The sequence below is a fragment of the Kogia breviceps genome, chromosome X (assembly GCF_026419965.1).
Source record: "Kogia breviceps isolate mKogBre1 chromosome X, mKogBre1 haplotype 1, whole genome shotgun sequence".
Classification (NCBI taxonomy): domain Eukaryota; kingdom Metazoa; phylum Chordata; class Mammalia; order Artiodactyla; family Physeteridae; genus Kogia; species Kogia breviceps.
Genome location: NC_081330.1, coordinates 114,130,213 through 114,150,620, shown reverse-complemented (window position 1 = coordinate 114,150,620; position 20,408 = coordinate 114,130,213). Strand labels below are relative to the sequence as shown.

At 39.9% G+C, this 20,408-nt stretch overlaps 1 protein-coding gene across 5 annotated transcripts in view; it reads right to left on the bottom strand.

The window, feature by feature from the left end:
* Window positions 1–20,408, bottom strand: part of PCYT1B (phosphate cytidylyltransferase 1B, choline) — a 155,810-nt gene that overhangs the window by 66,357 nt on the left and 69,045 nt on the right. For all 5 annotated transcript variants that reach the window (XM_067023660.1, XM_059050643.2, XM_067023662.1 and 2 more), the window contains exon 3: window positions 14,270–14,386. In XM_067023660.1, the coding sequence (XP_066879761.1) occupies window positions 14,270–14,386 (117 nt within the window). The remainder of the gene's footprint in view (window positions 1–14,269; window positions 14,387–20,408) is intronic.

Sequence of the window (20,408 nt, the reverse complement as noted above, 5' to 3'; positions counted from 1 at the left end):
AAATCAAAACTACAATGACATATCACCTCACACCAGTGAGAATGGACATCACTAAAAAATCTACAAATAACAAATGCTGGAGAGGATGTGGACAAAAGGGAACCCTCCTAAACTGTTGGTGGGAATGTAAATTGGGACAGTCACTATGGAGAACAGTATGGAGGTTCCGTATGAAACTAAAAACAGAGCTACCATACGATCCACCAATCCCACTCCTGGGCATATATCTAGAAAAAAACATGGTTTGAAAGGATACATGTACCCCAATGTTCAATGCAGAAGCAATCTAAATGTCCAGTGACAGATGAATGGATAAAGAAAATGTGGTACATGTATACAATGGAATATTACTCAGCCATCAAAAAACAGTGAAAGAATGCCATTTGCAGCAACGTGGATGGACCTGGAGATTATCATACTAAGTGAAGTTAAGTCAGACAGAGAAAAACAAATATCATATGATATTGCTTATATGTGGGATCTTTAAAAAATGATACAAATGAAATTATCTACAAAACAGAAACAGACTCACAGACTTAGTGAAGGAACTTATGGTTACTGGGGGAAAGGTTTGCAGAGAAGGACAGATTGGGACTTCCGTATTGATATGTACACACTGCTATATTTAAAATAAAACAACAACAAGAACCCACTATACAGCACAGGGAACTCTGCTCAATATTCTGTAATAACCTAAATGGGAAAAATATTTGAAAAAGAATAGATACATGTATATGTATAACTGAATCATTTTGTTGTACAATTGAAACTAACACAACACTGTTAATCAACTATACTCCAATATAGATCCACCAGAGGGCAGACAGCAGAAGCAAGAAGAACTACAATCCTGCAGCCTGTGGAACAAAAACCACATTCACAGAAAGATAGACAAGATGAAAAGGCAGAGGGCTATGTACCAGATGAAGGAACAAGATAAAACCCCAGAAAAACAACGAAATGAAGTGGAGATAGGCAACCTTCCAGAAAAAGAATTCAGAATAATGATAGTGAAGATGATCCAGGACCTCAGAAAAACAATGGAGGCAAAGATCGAGAAGATGCAAGAAAGGTTTAACAAAGACCTAGAAGAATTAAAGAACAAACAAACAGAGATGAACAATACAAACTGAAATGAAAACTACACTACAAGGAATCACTAGCAGAATAACTGAGGCAGAAGAACGGATAAGCGACCTGGAAGACAAAATGGTGGAATTCACTGCTGCGGAACAGAATAAAGAAAAAAGAATGAAAAGAAATGAAGACAGCCTAAGAGACCTCTGGAAAAACATTAAATGCAACAACATTCACATTATAGGGGTCCCAGAAGGAGAAGAGAGAGAGAAAGGGCCGGAGAAAATATTTGAAGAGATTATAGTTAAAAACTCCCCTAACATGGGAAAGGGAATAGCCACCCAAGTCCAGGAAGCGCAGCGAGTCCCATACAGGATAAACCCAAGGAGAAACAGGCCAAGACACATGGTAATCAAATTGGCAAATATTAAAGACAAAGAAAAATTATTTAAAGCAGCAAGGGAAAAATGACAAATAACATACAAGGAAACTCCCATAAGGTTAACAGCTGATTTCTCAGCAGAAACTCTACAAGCCAGAAGGGAGTGGCATAATATACTTAAAGTGATGAAAGGGAAGAACCTACAACCAAGATTACTCTACCCAGCAAGGATCTCATTCAGATTCGATGGAGAAATCAAAAGTGTTACAGACAAGCAAAAGCTAAGAGAATTCAGCACCACCAAACCAGCTCTACAACAAATGCTAAAGGAACTTCTCTAAGTGGGAAACACAAGAGAAGAAAAGGACCTACAAAAACAAACCCAAAACAATTAAGAAAATGGTCATAGGAACATACATATCGATAGTTACCTTAAACGTGAATGGATTAAATGCTCCAACCAAAAGACACAGGCTTGCTGAATGGATACAAAAACAAGACCCATATATATGCTGTCTACCAGAGACCCACTTCAGACCTAGGGACACATACGGACTGAAAGTGAGGAGATGGAAAAAGATATTCCATGCAAATGGAAATCAAAAAAAAGCTGGAATAGCAATACTCATATCAGATAAAATAGACTTTAAAATAAAGACTATTACAAGAGATAAAGAAGGATACTACATAATGAGCAAGGGATCAATCCAAAAGTATATATAACAATTATAAATATATATGCACCCAACAAAGGAGCACCTCAATACATAAGGCAACTGCTAACAGCTATAAAAGAGGATATTGACAGTAACACAATAATAGTGGGTGATGTTAACATCTCACTTACACCAAGACAGATCATCCAAAATGAAAATAAATAAGGAAACAGAAGCTTTAAATGACACAAAAGACGAGATAGATTTAATTGACAGTAATAGGACATTCCATCCAAAAACAGCAGCTTACACTTTCTTCTCAAGTGTGCACAGAACATTCTCCAGGAGAGATCACATCTTAGGTCACAAATCAAGCCTCAGTAAATTTAAGAAAACTGAAATCATATCAAGCATCTTTTCTGTCCACAACGTTATGAGATTAGAAATGAATTACAGGGGAAACACATAAAAAACACAAACACATGGAGGCTAAACAATACACTACTTAATAACCAAGAGATCACTGAAGAAATCAAAGAGGAAATCAAAAAATACCTAGAGACAAATGACAATGAAAACACGATGATCCAAAACCTATGGGATTCAGCAAAAGCAGTTCTAAGAGGGAAGTTTATAGCTATACAAGGCTACCTCAAGAAACAAGAAAAATCTCAAATAAACAATCTAACCTTACACCTAAAGGAACTAGAGAAGGAAGAACAAACAAAACCCAAAGTTAGCAGAAGGAAAGAAATCATAAAGATCAGAGCAGAAATAAATGAAATAGAAACAAAATAACAATAGCAAAGATCAATAAAACTAAAAGCTGGTTCTTTGAGAAGATAAACAAAATTGATAAACCATTAGCAAGACTTATGAAGAAAAAAAGGGAGAAGACTCAAATCAATAGAATTAGAAATGAAAAAGGAGAAGTTACAACAGACACTGCAGAAATACAAAAAAATCCTAAGAGACTACTACAAGCAACTCTATGCCAATAAAATGGACAACCTGAAAGAAATGGACAAATTCTTAGAAAGGTATAAACTTGCAAGACTGAACGAGGAAGAAACAGAAAATATCAACAGACTGATCACAAGTAATGAAATTGAAACTGTGATTAAAAATCTGCCAACAGGGCTTCCCTGGTGGCGCAGTGGTTGAGAGTCCGCCTGCCAATGCAGGGGACACGGGTTCGTGCCCCAGTCCGGGAAGATCCCACATGCCGCGGAGCGGCTGGGCCCGTGAGCCATGGCCGCTGAGCCTGTGCATCTGGAGCCTGTGCTCCGCAACGGGAGAGGCCACAACAGTGAGAGGCCCACGTACCGCAAAAAAAAAAAAAAAAAAAAAAAAAAAAAAAAAAAAAAGATTTAGAGACCTAAATGTAAGACTGGACATTATATAACTCTTAGAGGAAAACATAGGAAGAACACTCTTTGATGTAAATGACAGCAAGGTCTTTTTTGATCCACCTCCTAGAGTAATGGAAATAAAAACAAAAATAAACAAATGGGACCTAGTGAAACTTCAAACCTTTTGCACAGCAAAAGAAACCATAAGTAAGACGAAAAGACAACCCTCAGAATGGGAGAAAATATTTGCAAATGAATGAATGGACAAAGGATTAATCTCCAAAATATATAAACAGCTCATGCAGCTCAATATTAAAAAAACAAACAACCCAATCCAAAAATGGGCAGAAGACCTAAACAGACATTTCTCCAAAGAAGACATACAGATGGCCAAGAAGCACAGGAAAAGCTACTCAACATCACTAACTATTAGAGAAATGCAAATCAAAACTACAATGAGGTATCACCTCACACCAGTTAGAATAGGCATCATCAGAAAATCTACAAACAACAAATGCCGGAGAGGGTGTGGAGAAAAGGGAACCCTCTTGCACTGTTGGTGGAAATGTAAATTGATACAGCCACTATGGAGAACAGTATGGAGGTTCCTTAAAAAACTAAAAACAGAATTACCATATGACCCAGCAATCCCACTACTGGGCATGTACCCAGAGAAAACCATAATTCAAAAAGATACATGCATCCCAATGTTCATTGCAGCACTATTTACAATAGCCAGGTCATGGAAGCAACCTAAATTCCCAATGACAGACGAATGGATAAAGAAGATGTGGTACATATATACAATGGAATATTACTCAGCCATAGAAAGGAACGAAATTGGGTCAATTTTTGAGACGTGGATGGATCTAGAGACTGTCATACAGAGTGAAGTAAGTCACAAAGAGAAAAACAAACATCGTATATTAACGCATATATGTGGAACCTAGAAAAATGGTACAGATGAACCAGTTTGCAGGGCAGAAATTGAGATACAGATGTAGAAAACAAACGTGTGGACAACAAGGGGAGAAAGCCGCAGGGTGGTGGTGGTGGTGGTGGTGGTGTGATGAATTGGGCGATTGGGATTGACACGTATACACTGATGTGTATAAAATTGATGGCAAATAAGAACATGCTGTTTAAAAAAATAATATTAAAAGAAAAAGTATAATTTTAAAAAAGGGCAGAAAACCTGAATAGTTTTCCAACAGAGGCATACAGACGGCCAAGAGGCACATGAAAAGATGCTCAACATCACAAAAATGAAAATAAACACAAAACAAAAAGAACTATAGTCCAGTATAAAATTAAAAATTTTTAAAAAGTGAGTAAGGGACTTCTGTGAGTGAGGGTGCAGTAGATAAGATTCCATACTCCAAATGTAGGGGGCCCAGGTTTTATCCCTGGTCAGGGAACTAGATCCCACATGCATGCCACAACTAAGAGTTCACATGCCGCAACTAACAGTTCATGTGCCACAACTAAGAAGCCCATTAGGTGCAACTAAGGAGGCTGCCTGCTGCAGCTAAGGAGCCAGCAAGCCACAACTAAGGAGCCCACGATCCACAACTAAGACCTGGTGAAACCAAATAAATAAATAAAAACTGAGTGAAGTGAAATATTTATAGTGTTGAGAGAAAAACCCCACCAACCTACAATTCTGTAGCCTACAAAATCATCCTTTAAAAGGGAAGGAGAAATAAAGACTTCCTCAGACAAACAAAATTTGAGGGAATTGTTTCTAGTAGACCCGCCTTGCAAGAAATGTTTTTAAAAGTTCTTCAGAAAGAACAAAAATTACATAGGTCAGAAATTCAGATACACATTTTTTTTTTTTTTTGCAGTATGCGGGCCTCTCATTGTTGTGGCCTCTCCCGCCGCGGAGCACAGGCTCCGGACGCGCAGGCCCAGCGGCCATGGCTCATGGGCCTAGCCGCTCCACGGCATGTGGGATCCTCCCGGACCAGGGCACAAACCCGTGTCCCCTGCATCGGCAGGCGGACTCTCAACCACTGCGCCACCAGGGAAGCCCCAGATACACATTTTTAAAGGAAGAGCATTAGAGAATAACTGAAGATAAAACAAAACTTTTATTTTTCTTATTCTTAATTGATCTAACAGATAACAGTATATTCAAAATAATAACAGCAACAATATATTTAATTGTATGTGTGTGTGGGTGTGCACACAACAGCACTAGCAATCAATTGTATATAATCTACATCTACAGACTTCATCCAACCACAGCAGAATACACATCCTTCTGAAGTTCACATGGAGCATTCACCAAGCTAGATCACATTCTGGGCCATTAAACACACCATAACAAATTTAAAAGAACAGAAATCACACAATGTCTGGGCTCAGCAGAATTAAACTAGGAATCAACAACAGAAAAATAGCTGGAAAATCCCAAAATAAGTGGAGATTAAACAGCACACTTCTAAATAACACATGGGTCAAAGAATAAATCAAGAAATATTTTTTACTATTTTGAACTAAATGAAAATGAAAACACAACTTACCAAAATTTGTGGGATGCAATGAAAAGTGTTTAGGAGATTTAAAGCATTGAATATATATATTAGAAAAGAAGAAAAATCTAAAATCAATCATCTAAGCTTCCATCTTAGGAAAATAGAAAAAAAGAGCAAATTCAACCCAAAGTAAGCAAAAGAAAATAAATAATAAAAATCAGAGCATAAATCAATGAAGCTGAAAACAGGAATGAATAGAGAAAGTCAACAAAAACAAGAGCTGGTTGTTTGAAAAGATCAATAAAGTTGATAAGGTCTAGCCAAACTAGCAAAGAAAAAAAGAGACAGATACAAATGACTAATATCAGAAATTAAAAAGAGGACATTACTACAGATCTCATGGACATTAAAAGGAAGGAATATTTTGAGCAACTCTATGCCCACAAATGTGATAACACAGGTGAAAATGACCAATTCCTTGAAAGACAGAAGCTGCCAAAATTCACACTAGAAGAAAGAGACAATCTGAATAGGCCTCTATGTATTAAAGAAATCCAATCAGTATGTAATAACCTTCCAAAAGAGAAACCACCAGGCCTGGATAGGTTCACTGGTGAATTCTACCAAACATTTAAGGAAGAAACTATACCAATTCTCTACAATCTCTTCCACAAGATAGAAGCAGACGGAATGTTTCCTAACTCATTCTATGAGGCTAGCATTACCGTAATACCACAACCAAACACCTTACAAGAAAGGAAAACTAGGGCTTTCCTGGTGGCGCAGTGATTGAGAGTCCGCCTGCCGATGCAGGGGACATGGGTTCGTGCCCTGGGCCGGGAAGATCCCACATGCCGTGGAGCAGCTAGGCCCATGAGCCATGGCCGCTGAGCCTGCACGTCCAGAGCCTGTGCTCCACAACAGGAGAGACCACAACAGTGAGAGGCCCGTGTACCGCAAAAAAAGAAAAAAAAAAAAAGCAAGGAAAACTAGAGACCACTATCTCTCATTAACATAGATGCAGAACTCTTTAACAAAATATTAACAACTCAAATCCAACAATGTATAAAAAGAATTATACACCATAACCAAGTGGGATTTATCCCAGGTAAACAGACTCACAGATATAGAAAACAAACTAGTGGTTAACAATGGAGAGAAGGAAGGAGGGAGGGGCAAGTAAGGGGTAGGGGATTAAGAGATACAAACTATTATGTATAAAATAAATAAGCTATGAGGATATATTTACAATGCAGGGAGTATAGCCAATATTTTATAAGTGGAGTATAACCTTTAAAAATTGTGAATCACTATACTGTACACCTGTAACATATAATACTATACATCAACTATACTTCAATTTTAAAAAACAAAAAATAGAAATCAATTAATGTAATCCATCACATCAACAGACAAAAGGAAAAAAATCACATGATCATATTAATAGATGTAGAAAAAGCATTTGATAAAATCCAATACCATTGATGACAAAAACTCTCGGCAAACTAGAAATAGAGGGGAACTTTCTCAATTTGATAATGACTATCTACAAAAACCCTACAGCTAACGTCATACTCAATGGTGAGAAAACTGAAGTTTTCCCACTAAGATCAGGAATAAGGCAAGGATGTAACCTCTCACCATAGCTTTTCAACATTGTACTGGAAGTCCTAGCCAGTGCAGTAAGACAAGAAAAGGAAATAAAACATATACAGATTAGGACTTCCCTGGTGGCACAGTGGTTAAGATTCCGCCTGCCAATGCAGGGGACACGGGTTCGAGCCCTGGTCTGGGAAGATCCCACATGCCGCAGAGCAACTAAGCCTGGGTGCCACAACTACTGAGCCTGCGCTCTAAAGCCCATGAGCCACAACTACTGAGCCCATGTGCCACAACTACTGAAGCCTGTGCTCTAGAGCCTGTGCTCCATAACAAGAGAAGCCACCGCAATGATAAGCCTGCACACTGCAACAAAGAGTAGCCCCCACTCGCCACAACTAGAGAAAGCCCATGCAAAGCAATGAAGACCCAACGCAGCCAAACATAAATAAATACATAAATTTTTTTAAATGTATACAGATTGGGGAGGAAGAAATAAAACTGTTTTTCTTCACAGATGACATAATCAGCTATGTAGAAAATTTTAAAGAATTGACAAAAAACCCTCCTAGAACTAATAAGCAATTATAGCAAGATTGCAGAATACAAGGTTAATTAACATACAAAAGTCAATCACTTTCCTATATACCAGCAATGAACAAATGGACTTTGAAATGAAAAACATATTACTGTTTACATTAGCACGCCCCAACAAATAAAATATTTAGGTATAAATCTAACAAAATGTGTACAAGATCTACATGAGAAAAACTAAAAGACCCTGATGAAAAATATCAAAGCACAAAATAAATGGAAATGTATTTCATGTTCATGGATAGGAAGGCTCAATAGTGTCAAGATGTCATTTCTTCCCAACGTGATCTATAGATTCAATGCAATCCCAACCAAAATACCAACAAGTTATTTTGTGGCTAATGATAAACTGATAGTAAAAGTTTATTTGGAGAGGGAAAAGACCCAGAATAGCCAAATCAATATTGGAGGAAAAGAACAAAGTTGGAAGACTGGCACTACTCAACTTCAATACTTACTGTGAAGCTACAGTAATCAAGAAGGTGTGGTATTGGTGAAAAAATGGATAAATAGATCAATGGAATGAAATAGCCCAGAGATAGACCCACATGAAAACAGTCAATTGATCTTTGACAAAGGAGCAAAGGTAATACAATGAACAAGGAGAGTGTTTTCAACAAATGGTGCTGTAACAACTGGACATCCACATGCAAAAAAAGGAATCTAAATACAGATCTTATACTCTTCACAAAAATTAGCTCAAAATGGATCATAGATCAAAATGTAGAACACAAAAGCATAAAACTCATAGAAGATAATATATGAGAAAACCTGGATGACCTTAGGTATGGCAGTGACTTTTTAGATACAACACCAAACACACAAACCATCAAAGACATAATTGATAAACTGGACTCCATTAAATTTAAAACTTTCTGCTCTGCAAAAGGCAATCTCAATGGAATGAGAAAAACCACAGAGTGGGAGAAATATTTGAAAAAGACACAACTGATAAAGGACCATTATCCAAACTATGTGAAGAACTCTGAAAACTCAACAATAAGAAAATGAACAAGCTGATTAAGAAATGCAAAAAAAGATCTGAATAGACATCTGACCAAAGAAGATATACAGATGTTAAGTAAGCATATGAAAAGATGTTCTACATCACGTCATCAGGATATTACAAAATAAAACAACAGTGAGATACCACTATACCCCAATTAAAAAGGCCAAAGTACAAAATACTGACAACACCAAATGCTGGTGAGGATTTGGAGCACCAGGAATTCTCATTCATTGCTGGTAGGAATGCAAAATGGTACAGCTACTTTGGAAGACTATTTGGCAGTTTCTAACAAAGCTAAACATACTCTTAACATATGATCTAGCAATCACACTCCTTGGTATTTACCAAACTGAATTGAAAACTTACGTCCATACAAAAACCTGCACATAGATATTTATAGCAGCTTTATTCATAATTGCCAAAACCTGAATGCAACCAAGATGTCCTTCAGTAGGCGAAAGGATAAACAAACTGCAGCACATCCAGACAATGGAATATGACCCAGTGCTAAAAAGAAATGAGCCAACAAGCCATGGGGTAACCTTAAACGTATTACTAAGTGAAAGAAGCCAATCTGAAAAAGATACATGCTGTATGATTCCAATTACATGACATTTTGGAAAAGGCAAAATTATGGAGACAGTAAAAAGATCAGTGGTTGCCAGGGGTTGGGTGGGGGATAGATGAATAGGCAGAGTACAGAGGATTTTTAAGGCACTGCAACTGTTCTGTACGATACTACAGTGGTGGATATATGTCATAATACATTTGTCCAAACCCAAAGAATGTAAAATACCAAGAGTGAACCCTAACGTATTAAACTATGGACTTTGGGGATAAAAACGTGTCAATGTAGGTTCATGGACTGTAAAAAATGTACTACCCTGATGGCGGATGTTGATAATGCGGAGGCTGTGTGTGAGTGTGTAAATGGGAACCTTTGTACTTTCTGCTCAGTTTTGCTGTGAATGTAAAACTTCCCTTAAAAATACAGTTTATTAATTTTTGAAAATGTTAAAATTTACAGTATTCCAGAAATTACATCTTTTACAACTATTTAAACTTAGGATGGAAAAATTTAGAGGTCAGCTTAAAAATCTGTACGAAGGTGTATAGTTTTTCAAAATTCTTTTTGGGATTGTGGGGAACAAAGAGTGAAGACTCTTAGTCTAAGACAACGGTTTTCAACAAAGGCTTCAGCATCCCCTAGGAAGCATTTTTGGAAATTTGTAGGGCATCTTTAGTTGTCAGTATGATTGGAGGCAGCAATTGGCATTTAGTGGGCAGGGCGCCAACAATGTTAAACATCTTATTTAAAGTATTTTATTTATTTATTTGGCGGCACAGGGTCTTAGTTGCGGCATGCGGGGATCTTTGTTGCGGCATGCGGGGGTCTTTAGTTGCGGCATATGGGATCTAGTTCCCTGACCAGGGATCGGACCCAGGCCCCCTGCATTGGGAGCATGGAGTCTTAGCCACTGGACCACCATAGAAGTCCCTAAACATCTTGCTATGTGTGGGGCAGCTCCACATGAGAATTTTCTAACATCCTGTGACATTTCTGAATGTCTCTGCATAATTATTTTAAATTATTTGAATCTAGCCCCTAATTTTGTTTTACATATAACTGCAAATATTTCTGGAACAGCTGTGATAAATGCTGAATTTTAGAGGAAGGCAACTACTCTATACATCGAAGGAAGATTGTTCTTTGTCATGGGATTTGAGCTACTATGCCCCTGTAGAAATCTGCCTACACACAGGAGGTTGGAGATTCTGTTTAACAGACTAGGAATCAAATACAATTAAATTAGTGGAGACACATGAAATATAGGCTTACACTGAATTTTTAAAATATTTTATTTATTTTTATTTTTGGCTGTGTTGGGTCTTTGTTGCTGTGTGCAGGCTTTCTCTGGTTGCGGCAAGCGGGGGCTACTCTTCGTTGCGGTGCACGGGCTTCTCATTGCAGTGGCTTCTCTTGTTGCAGAGCATGGGCTCTAGGTACACGGGCTTCAGTAGTTGTGGCACGTGGGCTCAGTAGTTGTGGCTCGTGGGCTCTAGAGCGCAGGCTCAGTAGTTGTGGCGCACGGGCTTAGTTGCTCCACAGCATGTGGGATCTTCCCGGACCAGGGCTCGAACCCATGTCCCCTGCATTGGCAGGTGAATTCTTAATCACTGTGCCACCAGGGAAGCCTGGCTTACACTGAATTTTATTTTTTTATAAATTTATTTTATTTTATTTATTCTTGGCTGTGTTGGGTCTTCACTGCTGCACACGGGCTTTCTCTAGTTGCGGCGAGCGGGGGCTACTCTTCGTTACGGTGCGTGTGCTTCTCATTGCGGTGGCTTCTCTTGTTGCAAAGCATGGGCTCTAGGCGTATGGGCTTCAGTACTTTTGGCACATGGGCTCAGCAGTTGTGGCGCACAGGCTTAGCTGCTCCGCAGTATGTGGGATCTTCCCGGACCAGGGCTTGAACCCATGTCCCCCGCATTGGCAGGCAGATTCTTAACCAGTGTGCCACCAGGGAAGTCCCTACACTGAATTTTATTAATAGGGTGGTTAAAAATATTTCATAGTATTGCCAACTATCTTAAATAGAATAATAATATATCAGTGGAGAAAATAACATACTGAAATTATTTATTGTTTACATTGCTTGTAGGTTTTCACTCTTACTCTGTCACTGTCTCCAGAAGGCTACGTACCTCGTTTTTACAGCTTCATGTATTACTGCTTCATTTCCCATCTATACTCTAGTCCCTGTCACCTACCAAAAGATATGGTCTCCATGGTTGCCTTAGTAGTTTAACATGCCCTTGGCTTCCACGGAGAATCCATGTAATAGCCATTGAGGGGGTAGCTACATTTCTTTGTAAACCTGCTAGAGAGAGAGGACATCGTTTACTGCATTACTCGATGCTGCGTAGGCAGCAACGCTCTGAAACATCTCAGAACTCAGGACAGGAGGAGCTGCTTCTTCGACGGGGAGCAGTATCAGCTCTAACGTCCGAGAGCTATGGAACGACCGTGCGGCTCCTTCTCCCATAGCTGTGAAGAAGTTCAGGATTTCTAGTGGGAGTTGTTCTCCTTCCCTTTTGCTTTAATTCTTGGCTCTGAACTCCCGTCCGTATTCATTTCTCTGAGTACTACATCACCTGTGCTTTTATGGAAAGCCTCCTTAAGACATAACAAGTCAACAAAATAACGCATCTAGTTGTAGCTACATGTTTTCTCCACTTGTCCCAACATTCTCATCTAGGCTGCTGGGAAGATCACCGCACAAGGAAGATTCTGTGCTCTGGCTTTCGTGTGCCCTTCACTTCATTCAAGTCTCTGCACAGGTGTCAATACTCCAGAGGGCCCTCCCATGACCTCCATACCTGAAATGTCCCTCCTTGCCCCATCAGCCACTCTTTCCCCTTACCCTATTTTACATTTCTTCACAGAACCCCTACTCTGGATTGTTTACTGGGCAGTGTCTGCCTCCCCTTCAGACTCTAAGTTCTCTTGAGGACACAGTCTGCTTCGATCATGGCTGCATTCTCGGCGCACAGAAGAATGCCTGGCACATACAGGAGCTCGATAAATAGTTGTTAAGTGAAGGAATCCTTCAGTCAATCAGAGAAACCACTGTTGCCTGGTGACCTGGACAGCTGCTGATATTAATTTACTGCTTTCTCCAATATACCTGAACGTACTGAAAGTCACATTTTTCCTTTGCCTTTACTTTTTTTTTTTTTTTTTTTTTGCGGTATGCGGGGCTCTCACCGCTGTGGCCTCTCCCGTTGCGGAGCACAGGCTCCGGACGCGCAGGCCCAGCGGCCATGGCTCACGGGCCCAGCCGCTCCGCGGCACGTGGGATTCTCCCGGACCGGGACACGAACCCGCGTCCCCCGCATCGACAGGCGGACTCTCAACCACTGCGCCACCAGGGAAGCCCTGCCTTTACTTTTGATATGTTAACACAGGGCCAGAGCAGTGTTCCCGTTAAGTGTTGCCTACAACTAACCGCCTGCAAACCTGGGCTGCCAAAACGACCAAAGCACAAGCACTGCAGAGGTTTCCCCGGGACCCCGGCAGCTTAGGACCAGACTCCAGGTGGTAGTGTTCATGCAAGAAATGATTTTCCACTCAAAATAAAGGGAAATGAACTGCCTCGTATCACCTCTTCCTTCTGGAAAGAACTCCATTCGGTAACCACATGGTCACCATGCTTGGCAAAATCTGCAAAAGATTCCTCTCAAATATCCAAAAACTAGTTTGAAACTTGTGGAAGATAACAAAATAGTTTTTAAAACAGATATGTAGTCTCTTACCATCACCTTTTCCCCTCACGGTAGAGGTCTAAGGGTTGATGGTGTCTAGTTCATGTAATGCCACAAAAAAATGATTACAGTGAAAGGAAATGCTGTTTCCAGAAGCTACAGAGATGAGACCCAGGTCTTGCAGGTCAGAAACTTTCCTTTTTACCCAAACTGAAATCTGTAGGCCTTTTGGAAGAAGAAAATTTTCTGTCTAACTGTCCTTCTCTCTCCACAAGCTTATGAAATCAGTCAGTTCCTTCACTGTAAACCAAGATTACCTGGGTCTATAAATCTCTATTTCTTTAATACACGGCACATAAATTCAACTAATTGGGACTCTGCTGAAGCCACTACCATTAGCACAACATTGTCCTAAGTACTGTGGGCCACACCAAGGAAACAGGCAATGACCTTACTTACCATTAATCATCCTGAATCCCCTCAGGTCTCTAAGATTTGAAATCAGAATAATATTGCTTTTCTCCTAACCCTCTAGGGAATTTCAGAAACAGAAATTGGATCATGCTTCAAACACAAGAAGGAAGGCATAAATGGAGAACATGAAGCAGTTACCCTTGGTGGTATTATTCGTCTTTCTCTGGGAATCATTGGTTTATAATCTGATGATGTAATTTCCCCTATGGTTTTTTAAATATCATTGTGAATTTCACACAGTGAACAAGTGATGCAATACAGGCTGAACTGGGAGCATTAACCATGTGAAGTGTTAATGATGGAAGTCTGAAAGGGGTCCTTTTCAGGAAGCACATTATACAAGAGTTTTCTAGACAAAGAGAAAATGCACGTCTTACCTCCTACCAACAAGTAGCTGTTGGGAAACAGTGTTTTTGCTTGCATAAGTGCCCTTGCATGACCTGAGTGGAAGAGGTCAAATATCCCATCGGCGTACACTCTGACGGGTCTGTCAACTGTGGAAGAAAGAAAACATCATCAACAGAACTGCGGAATAAGGAATCTCAGTCACCTGATCCTTCCATCAGTACAGCACTGTAGTAAGGTTTACCTGGAGAAAAAACAATGTCTACATACCATCAGTTTCATATTAGTGAACGAAATTAACTTTACCAAGAGGTTCTTCTAAGGACATCAAAGCAGAGTAAAAACATAACAAAATTAAGATTGACCCAGAACACACATTTTTAGCCGTAGAGCACTGGGGTGTTTCCTTGATCCACAGTAGAGTCTCGGGTGGCTGAGCTGGCAGATTCAGACGCACCAGACATAACCAAAGGATTGACAGAGTCAGCCCAGCAGGAATATCAAGGTAGGAGTGACTGAGGAGCTCAAGGAAAAGGACAAACGACTTCATCCTCGAGTCTGGCAGTCCTGAACTAAGACCCCCAAGTCCTATTCCCAAAGGCAAAGACACAGCAAGTCACCCTGGCAGCGTAAAATCAGCCTTGGTAGGAGTATTTACACCATAGAAATTGGCAAATGCTCAAATCAGGGCTTATTTCGCCCTGGAGGGCCAGTTGTTAAACATTTACCAGTATACACCACACAAAGGTCACCGCCTATTCTCTCTGGTATCCTAAGACATGGGGCGCAGCATACATGCCCCAAGAGGAGGAGTGTCAGGGAGCAAAAGTTACATGGCGGGGGGTGGGGGGGGCGCTCAGGGTTGGAGGTGAGTGACCCACACTACAGTCATTCCTAGGGAGAAGGGACAAGAGCAAATCAGCCACAACAGACACTCTCACTGTGGCATACAGTGCTTGGGAAGTGCCATTTCTTGAGGAAGAGGGACACACTTTGCCAGAGCTTCCCGGGAGCCAGGAGACTGCACTAGGAACTGCAGGAGGACACTTTTGCTGAGTCAGCCAAAGACCCATCCCCTCCAAAAAGAGGGAGACATAGGGAGGTAGAGGGGCTGGGTGCCAACTTTTACTTTCACACCATTTTGGATTCTCAACAAAGGAACTAGAAAATGAAAATATGGCGAACGACAAACTAAACGTGGCAAACTGAACACACACACACTTATCTCCACTTCCGCTCTAACACCACAAGAATTGCAGAGAAAGAATTGAAAAGGGATAATCCCCCAAGGGCAGAGGAAACAAGAAAGGCAATGACAGTGGATTAGAGATGTCAACAACATTTTGGAAACTTGATTGTCAAGTGCTGAGTATCTACAGGGAACAAGAATCAGAGGTGGGACACTTGGTTTGTTTTACGAGCCTAAGAGTCCTACTAACTTTTTAAACTAGATGCACATATTACATTGGTGTTATAAATTTTTAAAAAAGAAATCAATGCACACTTCTGTTGAATGATCTTTAAGGCTTAGATTTAAAATTGTGATTATTTCTTGATGTAATACAACCTCGTTAATTTCTAACATAAATTGAAAGGAATATTACATTAATATATTCAGATGGTATAATGTTTCTAATAAATTAAATTTCTCTAATAAAAAAACTCGAGAGACTTTGTGTCAGATAGGGAATTGCAATTATTCCCAATTATACACCATTTTGAACAAAGAGAACTGCCTTCACAGGATTATACTGTATTCTAAATAAGGCACGGTAAATAGAAAATACTTTAAAATAACAAACTGTCTAATGAGGGATCCTTGGTTTCAAAGCTCTTATTCAATTTGAATTCAAATGAGGAAAATTTGTTTTAAGATATAAACCCAGAGGGAAGCAGATGGCAGTTTTGCAAAACTTTTTGTTATTGATTCAGAAGTGATCAAGATAAATAAATTCAGGAAGCAGGGAGGAAAGAAAAGTAAAGAAAGATGATATAATTACTGAGAAAAAAGGCCATTTAGTAAATTTGTGAAGGGTATTTGTGGAGTTGATTTTGCAATAAGCTCACTTTTAAAAGTTGTAGTATGTCAGCAATTTCTAGACTGGGAAATTCTGCAGGACCAAAAAAAAAAAAAAAAAAAATCCCTGATCTCTTCAAAAAATAAACTCCAAGGAAAAAAAAAGAGGGAAAGAGATAGAGGGGGGGACTTGGAGATTAAAAGATATTTTAAAAATATCTCAACATATTGTAATATATAGACATTATTTGGATTTGGGTTCAAACAAACTATAAATAAATGATGACATAAAATAACTGGAAATTGGAACACTGGATATTTGATGATATTAAAGAATTGCTGTTAATTTTTTAGGTGAGATAATGATATAGTGGTTATGCCTTTAAAAAAACGCAGAGTTCTTATTTTTTTTAATTTATTATTTATTTATTTATTTATTTACTTGTGGTTCGCGGGCCTCTCACTGTTGTGGCCTCTCCCGTTGCGGAGCACAGGCTCCGGGCGCGCAGGCTCAGCGGCCATGGCTCACGGGCCCAGCCGCTCCGCGGCACGTGGGATCTTCCCGGACCGGGGCACGAACCCGTGACCCCTGCATCGGCATATGGACTCTCAACCACTGCGCCACCAGGGAAGCCCCAGAGTTCTTATTTTTTAAGACATATATACAGAAGTATTTATGGATGAAATGATAGGAAGCCTGGGATTTTGTTTCAACTAATTCAACAGGGGAGAGTTGATGAGGGAAGGCTACAGGATGGTGGTTGTTAGGTATGGGTGATGGACACATGAAGGTTCATTATATTGTTCTACTTTTCTGAATGTTTGAAATTCTCCATAATATTTTTAATAGACTGTGGCTTTGTAAGTTATTTGGTATGTTTATTTGTTTTAATCTTTTGTTCTAAGTTTTTCTGGACATCCTTTCAGGCATCTGGGGACTCTCCAGAGGGTCTACGCTGGGAACCACTGGCCTGTGAAGCTACAGGTTTGGCAATGATCAAAAGATGGAGCACAGGGCTTCCCTGGTGGCGCAGTGGTTGGGAGTCCGCCTGCCGATGCGGGGGACACGGGTTCGTGCCCCGGTCCGGGAAGATCCCACATGCCGCGGAGCGGCTGGGCCCGTGAGCCATGGCCGCTGAGCCTGCGCGTCTGGAGCCTGTGCTCCGCAACGAGAGAGGCCACAACAGTGAGAGGCCCGCGTACCCACACACACAAAAAAATGGAGCACACCTATTCCATGGCCATGGTAGAGAGACCTTAAGGTAGCTCCCACTGACCGCGACACCTCCTGCTGTTCACACCTTTGTGAGATCCCCTCCCTTTGAAGTGGGAGTGGGACCCATGCCTTGCTTCTAACCAGGAGAATATGACAAAGGTGATAGATGTCTCTCCCATGATTGCGTTATAGTATATAAGACTCCATTTTGCTAGCAGACTCATTCTTTCTTCCTCAGTGGCTTTGAAGAAGCAAGCTGCCATATTTTGAGAGGGCCATATGGCAAGGAACTGCAGGTGTCCTCTAGGAGCCGAGGGTGGTCTCTGGCTGACAACCAGCAAGAAGCTAGATCCTTGGTCTTACAGTTACAAGGAAATAAATTCTGCCAACAACCTGAGTGAGCTCGGAAGCAGATCTACCAGATCCACCAGTCAAGCTTCCAGATGAGAACTGAGCCCTGGGTGACATCTTGAATGCAGCCTTGTGAAACCCTGAGCAGAGGACTCAGCTAAGCCAGGCTTGGACTCCTGATCCATGGAAACTGGGACATAATGAATGTGCAGTGTTTTAAGCCATTAGGTCTGTGGTAATATGTTAAATAGCATCTCACACCATATATAAAAATTAACTCTAAATGGATCACAGACCTAAACGTAAAGCTAAAACTACAAAACTTCTAGAAGAAAACAGGAGAAAATCTTAGTGACTTTGAATTTGACAAAAATTTCTTAAATAGGAACCAAAAAGGACACACTATAAAACAAAAAAATTTATATGTTAAACCTCATTTAAAACCTTTACTCTTCAAAAGACATTTTTACAAAAATGAAAAGGCAAGTCTTAGGGAGAAAATATCTGCAAAATATGTATCTGATATAAGACTTATATCTGGAATATATAAAGAACCCTCAAAACTCGATAATAAGATAAACAACTCATTTTTAAAAGGGCAAAAAAATTTCAACAGACATTTCACCAAAGAAAATAAAAAGATGGATGGCAAACGAGCACATGAAAAGATCCTCAATACCATTAGTCATTAGGGAAATACAAATTAAAGCGACCCTGAGATACTACTTCATAGTCACTAGAATGACTAAAAATTTAAAAACTGTTGATGATACCAAGTGCTGATGAGGATATAGAGCAACTGGAACGCTCATACACTGCTGCTGGGAATGTAAATGGTACAAGTACACTGGAAAGCAGTTTGGCAGTTGGTTAAAAAGTTAAACATACACATACCATATGGCTAGATAGGAGGCAGTCACCAACTACAGTACATCTGAATTCACATTTTTGTAGGGCATGTTATGGTGTTTCTTGGTATTGTTTCAGATTCAGGCAACAATAAAAGGGTGATTATTCATTTTTTATCATGGCTCTTAAAATGCAGCTTATTAACAATGCCTTTAAAGTACATATGATTTACAGAGCACATGTATTTCACTTAATCTTTCCATCAACTCTGTGAGGTAGGTAGAGGAGAGTGGACTTACTATCCTCTCTCATAGAGGGGAAAATGGAAGCTCAGCAAAGCTGAGCAGCTTAACCAGCATCATACAACCAACCTATGATGGAGTGTGGGTGCAAACCAAACTCCACTGCTCTTTCTTCTAACTCATGATGCCTTCTAGAAAACTACATGCCATTATGAAATCTTTTAAAAAAGAGAGCGAGAGAAAGACAGACTGTTACTGAATGCCCAGTAATTATGGTAACTGGTATTGTTTTTGTGTACAGCTGATACGCAAAAGAGGTGGCACAAAATTTAACCTTTTAAAATCTAATAGTTACCTATCTCACAAAGTTTACATAGTTTTATATAAACTTAATCATTTCCTTCTACTTATAGCCAGTGATGCTCTTTTCAATAAATGATGATTGATGTTTGCTTTTTAAAATACATTAAATTTGGGCTTCCCTGGTGGCGCAGTGGTTGAGAATCCGCCTGCCGATGCAGGGGACACGGGTTCGTGCCCCGGTCCGGGAAGATCCCACATGCCGCGGAGCGGCTGGGCCCATGAGCCATGGCCGCTGAGCCTGTGCGTCCGGAGCCTGCGCTCCGCAATGGGAGAGGCCACAACAGTGAGAGGCCCGCGTACCACAAAAAAATAAATAAATAAATAAATAAAATAAAATAAAAAATACATTAAATTTAAGTTAAAAAAGAAAGAGTATGTGTTTTAAAAAATTAAATTACAGTACAGGTGGCATAGAAATAAGGCAAAGTTCATTCAGGTGGCTCTTGAAAAATGAATTTGGAAAACTACACATATCACTGTGTGAAGAGAGTAATACAAATTCCCTTTTTGCAAAGGAAAATAGGAAATCAGAACTGAGCTTCCCTTTAAGAAAAAATGTCAGCTTTAATGAAAAGGAACCTATGAAGCAATCACTTGGGCTTTTCCTTTATCTCCAGGCAGATTACTGATTTTCTCTGTCTCAGGATACATACTAAAGCGTAGAGGGTCATACCTCCACAGCTGGACTATTTGAGCTAAGATCAAAGGTGCCAGTTCCACTCAACAACAACAAAAAACAAGCAATCCAACTGAAAAATGGGCAGAAGACCTAAATAGACATTTCTCCAAAGAAGACATACAAATGGCCAAAAAGCACATGAAAAGATGCTCAACACCACTAATTATTAGAGAAATGCAAATCAAAACTACAATGAGGTATCACCTCACACCACTCAGAATGGCCATCATTTAAAAGTCTACAAATAAATGCTGGAGAGGGTGCAAAGAAAAGGGAACCCTCCTACGCTGCTGGTAGGAATGTAAATTGGTGCAGCCACTATGGAAAACAGTATGGAGGTTCCTCAAAAAACTAAAAATAGAGTTGCCATATGATCCAACAATCCCACTCCTGGGCATATACTCAGACAAAACTCTAATTCAAAAAGATACATGCACCCCTATGTTCACAGCAG